The 11163-nt window shown below is 40.6% G+C and overlaps 1 protein-coding gene across 4 annotated transcripts in view; it reads right to left on the reverse strand.

Annotated features, from left to right (window-relative positions):
- The window catches only part of RPS6KA3 (ribosomal protein S6 kinase A3), a 117302-nt gene extending 106809 nt beyond the window's left edge, over positions 1 to 10493 (reverse strand). For 2 of the 4 annotated variants that reach the window (XM_049643569.1, XM_049643571.1), the window contains exon 1: positions 10013 to 10088. Coding sequence is in view for 2 of the 4 variants with exons in the window: in XM_049643573.1 (XP_049499530.1) it covers positions 10013 to 10081 (69 nt within the window). In the remaining 2 variants the exon portion in view is untranslated. Of the gene's footprint in view, positions 1 to 10012 lie in introns of all 4 variants that reach the window. The other 2 variants (XM_049643573.1, XM_049643568.1) reach the window with 2 other exon arrangements.
- Between the last annotated feature and the right edge of the window lie 670 nt (positions 10494 to 11163).

Genomic DNA, 11163 nt, shown 5'->3' on the forward strand with positions numbered 1-11163 from the left:
TCAGTAAAAAATAAGCACAATTATGTACACAAGTAGATGATAAGCAGGTGAAAAGATCCTTAACATTCTTAGTTATTAGGAAAATGCAAATAAAAACCACAATGAGATCCCACTTATTGCATACTACGATGGTTATAATGAAAAAGAAAGTAACAAGTGTTGGTGAGAATGTGGAGAAACTGGAACTTTCACACACTGCTGTTGGCAATGTAAAATGGTTCAAGCAAGTTGGAAAACAATTTGTCAGTTATTTAAAACATTATAGACTTAACATATGACCAAGCAATTCCACTCCTAGATATATATCCAAGAAAATTGAAAAATGTATGTACAAAATGTTCACAGCAGCATTATTCACCATAGCCAACAAGTGGAAACAACCCCAGTGTCCCTGAACTGAGAAGTGGATAAACAAAATGTGGTATATCCACAGAGCAGAGCATTACTCAGCCCCCAAAAAATGAAGCATTGATACATGCTATAACATGGATGCATTTTGAAAATATTGCTAAATGATGTGAGACACAAAGGTACATATTATATGATTCCATTAATACGAAGTGTCCAGGAGAAGCAAATCTATAGAGAAAGTAGATTACTGGTTGCTAGGAATGGGGACAAGAAGGAATAGGGACTGACATCTAATGAGCATGGACTTATTTCTGGGGTGATGAAAATGTTCTGGAATTACTGGTTGCAGAACCTTGTGAGTACACTAAAATCCACTGAATTGTATACTTTACAAGAGTGAATTTTGTGGTATGTAAATCATATCACAATTTTTAAAAAATTTAATTAGGGCTATTTAACCTAACAGGTAAAAAAAAAAAAAACCCACACAAAGGAAAAAACCTGCCAATGATTATGCAAAATTTCTTTAATTTCCTTTTCTTATACTGTAGCAAGATAGATGGTAACTTTTTCAGACTGAATCATATCCTATTTTCTGATACTTTGAGGGAGTGTCAAATACACTTTTCTGAAAAGATGCAAGTATAAGGAGACAATGATTTAATAAGTGGCAATTCAAAAACAGAGCACAGTTCCCTGAGCATACACCTAGGGACTTCTATGTGAAGAGCTGATAATTAACATCTGGGCAGCCCCTCCTTTTCCAAATACTGTAGTTTTTATTTCAAATGTTCATTTGTAAGACAGCTGTTTAGAAATACCAAAACATTTTCCTGTACAATGTCACACTGTTTCTCAGGCCAGCTCACAAAAGCCTATTTAACCCATAGTATATTTGGAGAGTAATACCCATTTCACTTTTCTAACTCTACCTATACTTTCCCATAGAAATATCTTCTCATGTAAACCACCTAGAACCTTTCTCCCTATAGGAGATTTCATCTTGAACAAGTCACTCACCTACACGCTGTTCTCAACTCAAGCAGGGTAGTCTAGTGGAAAGTCAATGGAATTTGCAACCTGTGATAATTGGGTTTGAATCCTGCCTTCTCTACTTACTAGTTGTGCAACCAAGAGCAGCTTAGTTAACCTTTCTAGGCTTCCTTTCCTCATCTGTAGGTTGAGAAGAATTAGATCTACCTCATTCAAGTTGATATAGACAGTGTCCATTCAGAGAGGGCATCCAGTAAACATTAATCTATGGGATGTATCAATCCACTTTTCTAGTATTAATTAGCACAGTATAGTGAACAAAATGCAACATTTTTTGATAGCTTAATTTCCCCAGTGCTTGGTGTTATCACTTCAATGATAAAGGTCACTGTAAAACTAGCTAAACTGTAGAAAGTGCAGAATGGTGATTTGAAGAGCATATACAATGTAGTAGAGTTTATAAAAAATCTTCAGGGTAGTCGAGGAACAAGACAAAGCTGATTAAACATAATTTGAAAAAGCATAGTAAATATGTTTTCATTTAGAAAAAGCTTTAGCCTATTAATTTCAAAATAACAAATAATAGAATGCAGGGCTGAAAAACATTGGTGTAGAAAAAAAGTTGGATTTGTACTAATCCCATAATCTAGAACTGTGCTGTTCAATGTGGTAGCCAATAGCCACATGCGACTATTTAAATTCAAATTAAATTTAAATTCAGTTCCTCAGCCACACTAACTACATTTCAAGTGCTCAATAGCCACATGTGGCTAGTGACTACCGAACAATGCTGATCTAGAAGTTTTGTTTTGTTTTTAAGTGAATCTTTCAATTATTTTATATTGTTTTCAAGCTCCTAAAAGTGAAAAATTGAAATAACATTTTGGGTAACAGAGGTGTTTAGCATAGGTCCTATGACATTTCTGGAGACAAGTTTTCTCCCAAAACACTGTATGTGAGATACACTGCAATCTATTATGTCAAAGTGATCTTTGGCTTCAGACTTATTCAGACTTGACATCTACTTCTAACACATATCAAATGACAGAACCAAGTTTCCTGTAACAAGCTTTGTGGACCACAGGATTAGAGGCAAGCTCACAGAGATCTAGATGACCAGGTCAGGTTTGAAGATGAGACCATCATTATCAAGATTATAAAAGTCAATTTACATGGTAGATTAAACATTAATTAGTTTTTAAGGTATGTAAGATACCATGGATATACTAGTTAAGATAGGGAAATCTGATTTAAGTTATGCTACTGCTGTAATTCTATTCATACTAATAGAAGAATGACAGGAAGTGTAACAACATTTTTGGTTTACACATAAATGTAGGGTAGCTAATAGTCAGGAAACTAGCACTATTTCATGAAAAAAAAAATCCCAACAAAAATCTCCAAAAGACAACATGGACACCTAACTCCAGGAGGGGCAGCAGGACTAGCTTTCCATCTTATAGCTGCCTGCTCTTTAGCTTATTCACAGTCCTTTCTAGCTGACACCTTCCAGAGAGGAAGGTAAATATGCAGAGCAGGCAATGCCAGGAAGTGAGCCATTCAGTCAGTGTACGCTGAAGCATAAAACACTGTTTATCAGTAGGTAATGTGTCCAAAATGCCCTCGATCCCAGAGGTATGTGTATACGACACACAGAGATCATGAAAAGGGTAAGGATGTTATTTTACATTATTTGGTAAGCTGCAAGTGTAACAAGGTTCCCAAGTTAAAAATGACTGCATCAAATTATCATTAACCTTAGCTGTTTTCTAGTAACTGCAAATTACAAGCAATTAATTTAAAAAGGAGAGTGGGGGAGGTAGGCAGGTTGATGGCAGCATAAAGTTGCCAAATGATAAAAAGAGTTTTTAAGAATTAAGAATTTGAGACATAAGTTACAGAGCAAGTCAATATAGAAACCACTTAATGAGGGCAATTAGCTTGATATTATGGTAGAATATGACCATTAATTTTCAGAACATGGAATAAAAAAGTTTAAGTTATCTTAAGCTTTTATTTAAATTATATTTAAATGTTTAGCCCACTATTAAGATGGAAAATTGTTCTACAATCTAATTTGCAAGATTTCAATCCAAAATCAAACAAAAACTCTTGACAGTTAAAGAAAAAAGCTTTGATAGAGTCAATTAAACATAACAGCTCATTTGCAGGCAATACTGGATCATGTTACTATAGTTATCAGACTGTCCAAAACTGTCCTTCAAAGCACTTGTGTCCTTTGAGACTTCAATACGGTTCATGAAAAAGGGGTTCTGACATCAAGTCTCAAATGCTGTAGGCTATATCCTTTTTGCAGATTCATCATAGATAACATCATCTTCAAGGTTCTATGAAGTTATGCAGTAAAGACATTGGTCAAACCCTGTTTAACTCTATAATTCCCAAATTCATTTGATTAGGTCTCACTCCTTTGGTTTGTATGTTTTCGGTTTTGGATGGCAGAGATGGTTGCTGGGGCACAGATACACCATTATTTCCAGAGACTTCCCAACTAAAAATGCTGTATACCCTACATAAAGTTCTTTAAGTACAAATACCGCATAACAGACCAAATCCAAAGTATTATATTTCTAGACAGAAAAAAACAGTTCCTCATGGCATATTCAAATAACCAAAACAAATGTATTTAGAGTAATGAGGAGGGAGGTGTGCCATATTAATTTCTGTCCCTAAAAAGTGAAATTAACAAAATCAATCCTAAAGTATAAAAAGTGTGTACATTTTGTTTTGATATGTTTTAGAAAGTAAGTTAAAATTCTACTTCTTGAGACTATATATTGACTTCATACATTTCTTCAGGGACATACTTCCTTCAAGAAGTTGACAACCAGGATACACCAGGTTTCATCGATTATAAGACACTATCATGTGTAAGATACACTGTTATCTTCTATATCACTACAGAAAAAAAAAAAACACTGCTAATTGAACAATGGTATGCCATGGACTATGAGATGCCTTCCAATTTGACCAATGTTGAAATGTGAACTTTTCTTCCTTCTTCCACACATATTCTTCAAATGTTCTTTATCTGTTTTCCCCTTTTAAAGAAGATATCAAAGAAGGGAACAATACAAAAAGGGACAAGATTCAAGAGATTTGCATTTACCGTACCCTTACAGTTATATTCGGATATTATAATGGATCTGTTTAAACAGATCAAACGAATCATTTTTAATTGCTCTACTTGATTCTGAAAAAATCACCCCAGAGGAAAAACAGAGAACTTCCTCAGACAATTCGGTTAGAGACAGGATTCATTATATTACTTATTAAACACTTAAACCATGCACTGAACCACCTACCTTACATATATTATCATTTCATTTAATTCTTACCACAACCCTATGAGGTAGGCATTATTTCATCCCTCTTTTTACACATTAGAATGTTGCAGCACAGAGACCTTAAACAACTTGCATCAGATTACTAAATTATTAAGTGGTAGAGCCAGGACTCAAAACCAGGTCTGTATGGCTCCAAAGCTTAAGTTCTTTAACACTTTGCCATACATTCAAATTATCTCATAAAGTACCTTCTCAATTTCAAGGAGATAAATAAAATTGAAATATTTAATTGCTAGCAACTGATATACAAAATGTATGAAAAACTTGTGTCTTATATGGATACATTTTATCCTAAATCTGCTTCATAAAATGCATACATTTGTGTTTTTTAACTCTATATTTCATAACAATTAAAATTTATAGTTATTTTATCTTTGCTTTTATGTTATTTGGTATTAAACTGACAAACTGGAATATATGAGCTCTGCTAACTGTTCCAGATTAATGATATGGAAAACTGTATCAATTCTGAAGTGCAGGAGGGGAAGACATCTAATGCCAAGAATTAAAATACAGTTGTTTGTATTTTCTATTATGTGAATTGGGGAATCAGATATATAATATATATGTCTGCACAATTGTATCCCAAGGCTTTGAAAGTTGTTATCCACCAAAACACATAAACAACTGAGCTCTATCACACTCATGCATTACCAAGAGACCACCAAGATGTCACTGTTGTACACTGTAATCTGAATCACTGGGTCTAAAGCATCTGGTCTGCACTTGGCAAACTGGGGCCTTTCACGTCACCCAACATTCACAGCCTGGTATATCACATGTCCCTGAGCATGGAACTCTAGAGCAAATCTTGTTAATGATCACAATGGTATAAACTTCTTAGTACGTGACAAATTTTTAAAAAATCTTTGCAACAATTCTGCCATTCAGACTTCTGATAAATCGTCTGCTACATTTTTGATCAATCTGTAATTCACTGATTATCATGTCCTAGGTCAAGAGTGAACATCCCAATTATGCCACTCTCCTTATATAAAAATAGGATATACTCATTGTGATTTCCTAAACATATTTAAAAAAAGGCAAAGTCGGGGCGCCTGGGTGGCTCAGTCGGTTAAGCGGCCGACTTCGGCTCAGGTCATGATCTCGGGGTCCGTGAGTTCGAGCCCCGCGTCGGGCTCTGTGCTGACAGCTCAGAGCCTGGAGCCTGTTTCGGATTCTGTGTCTCCCTCTCTCTGACCCTCCCCCGTTCATGCTCTGTCTCTCTCTGTCTCAAAAATAAATAAACGTTAAAAAAAAATTTTAAAAAAAGGGCAAAGTCTGCCTATACTTGTTTCTTTAAGTTTATCTCTTTATGTTAAAACTTAAATGTACCAAATAAATTTCACATTTTGGGTCAACCTAATTAGTATAGGAAGAGCTGTCAAAATAAAACAAACTTTCCTAAGTTTAACAAAAACTGACATCCTATATCATAATCAGTGAAAACAATGAAGTGTTCAGTAATGTGTCACAGTTATTACTAACAGTTGGCATGTAACAATACCTGTCCTGTCCTCAGATCTTCACTTGGGGGAAAGAAAAAAACCCTGAAAGGTGGTACAAATGAAACAGGAAAAGGAAAAGAAACTTAATGAAACATTTTTTTTTTCAAAATCAATGATCATACTTTAATAGAATGTTTTTCCCTACACATAAAATATAAGAAACCTAATATCAATATAGTAGAAATACTATAGAATCCAATATGATCTTTGAAGATAAAAATGGATGGACATCCACTGAAGATGGTTTCTAACACAAGGGTCTCAATTTTTTATAAAGAAAATATTTATGTAGTTAATATTTTAATTCATTATGGGTACTTGCTATTTAAAAGAATTCAAGGCGGCTATTTTTATACAGCACATTTCTATAAAGCAAACATAACCTTAGTTTTATTATTTTGGAAAACTGTTCTTATTTAAATTTACTATCATTTATCCTTTATTGAAAACTGAGAAAAAGTGTCACTTGAGGTCAGGCTTATGATCCAGTAAATGTTATCTCTGAGAGCGGTGGCAAGGAATTTACAGAAGAGTCACAGTCCTTGATACCCATCTCCTAAACAGTCAGATACTCAAAAACATACTAGCATCTTTCAATAACTCATTAAAGAGTTGTGAATTCACCTGGACTACTTAGGAAGCTATTTTGTTTTTAATCTTGTACCAACCTTGACTGCTTACATAGTACTTCCTTTATTATCCTAAATTTGCTTCTTTAAACATTTGGCCTAGTTCTAGCCTATCACGTTCTGACCCATGTTTGAGTTAACCACAAGGGTTTTTTTTGTTTTGTTTTGTTTTGAACATCATGAAACCCATGTGAGGTTTGAAAGCAGGAAGGCCATGTAAAGGAATGAAGAAACTGCCTGTACTGTCGGTGAGGTACTCAGGTCTTTTAAGATTGTTCATATTTCAATGTAAGATTAAAATAAGAACAGAAAGAAGATTGATAATCACCCTATTCCTGACCATCATAATTCATTCAGTGGTCATCTACTGGGTCCATAATACATATGTGCCAGGCACTGTGTTAAGTGCTGAGGATACAGAGGAAAAAGTCTCTGCTTACAAGATTTCACAGTCTACTAGGAGATACGAGGCGACAAATGTAAATTCCTATAGAGACCAACCCTGAAACCTTTCAGCCTGGAGAGAAAAAATTTGATGTATTTACTCAAATAAATGACTTTCAAAAAACCGATTTTATTCTGGTAAAATAAAATTACTCTCTGGTAAGTACTCCTTACTGAGGAGGAGATAGCATAATAGTAGGCATAATAATAAATCCAATATTAGACTTCTGAATGAAAATTCTCAACCCTTTTCCTTACTGGCTCCAATTTCCAAAGTTGTAGCAGAAGTAATTTACTTGAAACAGCTGAACAACTAAAGGCAAAATATCTACAGTCAATTTTTAAAAATCTTTTTAAAATTAATCTAGGCAACACTAGCTCTGTGTGACATACCTTATGCCAAAATATCAAGAAGATTCTTTGAACATGGCAAATTATGGAATCCTATCTGCCAGGTTCTGGAGACCATGACAGTAACTGAAATAACTAGGCTTTAACAAGTGAGATTGCTTATAATATCATAACTGTTTCTGAAAAATACATGACCTCTAGCTACTGGCTTATTTATTTATACCCTAAATTTTTCCACAAAGGATTGGAAGCAGCTAATATAAAGCGAAGCACATGAATTACATGCACCTGGCTTTGAATTATGGCTCTGCCGTTTACTATTTATAATCTTTGGGCCCTTAACTTCTGAGATTCAGTTTCTTAATCTGTAATAATGAGGACCACAATCGTACTATGTTGGGTCATAGCAAGGATAAGATGAAATAGCATGTAGTATCTGGCATATACTAAGTGTCAGTTTTGTGCCTTCCTTATCCAAAAGTATGCTATGTAGAAAAAGGATAAGGTGGAATTTTAAATGATTTTTTTAACACATTGATACGTGCCAAGCAGAAATGTGGACTGATTATGAGTTGCAAATGTTACCATTTGCATGTAACAATCAGGCTCAAAGCAAATTCGATTTCTTTTCACAAGGTCAGCACTTTGAGAACATGTTATTAACCTTTTAGCTACACTGTTTAACGCAAAAAAAAAAAAAATATTAAGGAAAAAATGAATGAAAAGACCCTATTGGCATACTGATTTTCACACTATCCATTCAAAGAATGATTAAACGTTCTAAATTCAATTTTCTCATAAAACATCTATAGAATTAAACGGGCTAACATAATTTTAGATGTAATTCTGCTAGTCTTATAAACGTGATTTCCTTTAAAAAATATTCAGTAACTTATCTCAAGATCTTTTCTATTGAAGAGCAGGGTTTAGTTTAGATTTTAAAAATATGGTCCAAGTCACAAAATACTAAGTACCAGTCGTAAGCAGTATTACAACTCTGCTCACGTTAGGGAGAGCAAGTAAACATTTTAAGCAGCAGTGGAGGTGACTAGGAAAAAAACTGAAAAGCGATTTGAACTGATCCCCCTCCCCCTCCATTATACCCGAGAATGCAAGTGTCCCGCATCTCAGATCAAACTGAGCCTCGGTCTTACTGACGTAACCGGTAACCCTATCCACCTCTCACACTGCGGAGGCCGGCAGGGCAGCGGCTGCCGCCAAGTACACCACTCATCGGAGCCTGCCCCATTCCACCCCCGCGTTTCAGTCATGCTTTCCAGAAATGGGGTCACTCACTAACTATTACACACACGCAGCCTATCATCCTGTAATCCCCCAAAGTCCGCTGCGGGGACAGAAGACAGCAAAAAGTCAAGAAGGAAGAATCACAGACAAGCCACCATCAGGAATTAATTTTCCACTTCGGAGAGGAGCGCTGATGCCCAGGAGTGGGTCTCGTCTGGATTATTTTCGCAGACCCCGAGTTGGTTCTGGGACAGGGGCGGCTGCAAAAGCTCGATGCTGTGCTGTGTCCAGGGAAATTCTGTTTTGCCGTGTTTGGGTACACTGTTTGGGTTTTGGGCACTCGGTTGGGTGTCTCAGGGACGGTCACCCCGGGCGAAGAAAACCTGAAAGCCTTTTACGGCGGCTGCTGATCGCCTTGAATATCACCCTCTCACCTCCACGGACAGGAAATTCGAGTTAAAGCTCCTAGGGACGGGGTCCTTGAGCTCAGTGACCTCAGATATGGGGGAGGAGGAAGGACCTCAGGCTTCCACTTTCCCCTTTGCACCAGCAGAAACCGCTGCGGCAGACAGACTGGGGGAAGGCAAAAACCTTGGCTGTCTTGCACCCCTTAACCAAAACCCCCACAGGTCGCCAGCCCTGCCTTGGGCCCTTCCAGTCCCCGCGCGCCCGACTCAAAGCACCAACTCTCTCCCCTGGCCGGACTCGAGAGTCCCTGCTCCCCAATGAACCCAATCCATACCCCTCCCTTACACCCCAGAGTCACCAGGATCCAGGGGGGGCCCAACCAGGCAGGGCCAAACTTCCCAACTCCTCTCCGGCCCCCGCTCCGCTTCCCGCTCCCCCCACGCAAAGTTGATTAAAATCGGCTTCTTGCAAAGCCCCAGCGCCCACTCCAAACCCCACGCGCCACCACACCACAGCCCCCCGAGCGAGGGAGGGGAGGTGCGGGTGGAACAGAAGGGCAAACAGACCAACCCCAACTACCCAAACCGGAATCACGGACCAAGGGGAGACGCGAGCGGCAGAGGAAGGGGCCAAGTGGCCAGCTCCAGGGAGGGGAGCTGGCCGGCGGGGGCGAGGGGAGGGGCGCACCAGCCCCCGACCGCCGGGCTGCACTCACCTCAGCGCTGTCGGACGGGCTCTCCACAGCCATCTTCTGCCACGGGTCCGCCAGCTGCGCCAGCGGCATCTTCCCCCCCGGCCCGCCGCCTTCACCGCCTCCTCCCTCCCCGCCCGCCCCGCGGCCGGCCCCGCTCTGTCGCCACCCGAGCCCCACGACAGCAGCGGCGGCAGCAGCAGCAGCACCAGCGCCGGCTGCCCGGGAGAGGGCTCGGCGCCGACACCGAGCCTCGAACGCCGCGCGCCTGGCTGACGACGTCCGCGCGCCAAGCGAGAGCCTCGCGCCGCTGCCGGGCACCGGGTCTCGCCCCTTTCTTCCTCTCCTCCTTCCGCCGCCGGGACTACAGCTCCGCCCCCCCCGCCGGTTCCCGCGCCCGCTCCCAGCAGAACAGCGGCGGCCGCGCGCTCCCCCACTTCCGCTCACAACATGGCGCCTAAGCGATACCTGTCTCTCAAAGCGAGGCTCTGCCGCCGCCGCCACCGCCGCGCGCACCCGGGGGCGGGGCTTGAGAAGACACGCCCCCTGCCGCCGCGCTTTGCCCCTCCCTCCTTCCTCGCCCTAGCCGGAGATTCTGGGCCTCGCCTACTTTCAGGAAGGGCGAGCCGGAGAGATCTGGAGGCGTCGGCGGGTGGTGGGGGAAAGAAGAGGGAAAGGGCAAGAGGAGCGAAAGGCTAGAAGCTTTTAACTGCCAAGGGTCCGAGCAGGTCGGAGGATACTTAGCGATGTAGAAAACAGTGGCCCCGCCTAGCTGGGGAGAGAGATGGGCGAGGTGCAGTGAGCGCAGTCTGGTGCCAAGGACCCGGGGAGGGAGCGTGGGGTGTCTTTTCGGTCTGACTCCTCGATGGGTATTTGTGGGCACGTCATGTCTATGGGCACATCCTTTAATGGGCCAGGACCCGCCCTATCCAGGCTCACACGCTGAGAATTCACCTGCCCCCCCCCTCCTTAACGCACCCCACGACGGGGACACGTAAGGCTTTGTGCCCTGGAGCCCCCTGGAGGTTTGGCTCTCGGTTTAAGGCTCTCCAAATCGAGGCTCTTGTTATATTTTTAATGTTTGGAATGTATTTGTCTTGCTTGAGTTGCCCCCCACCCAAAGTCTGCAGAGCCCTCAGGCATCATCAGCTTCAGCTCTGGAAGTCCCCCACTCC

Source organism: Panthera uncia, chromosome X (assembly GCF_023721935.1).
Source record: "Panthera uncia isolate 11264 chromosome X, Puncia_PCG_1.0, whole genome shotgun sequence".
NCBI classification, from domain to species: Eukaryota; Metazoa; Chordata; class Mammalia; order Carnivora; family Felidae; genus Panthera; species Panthera uncia.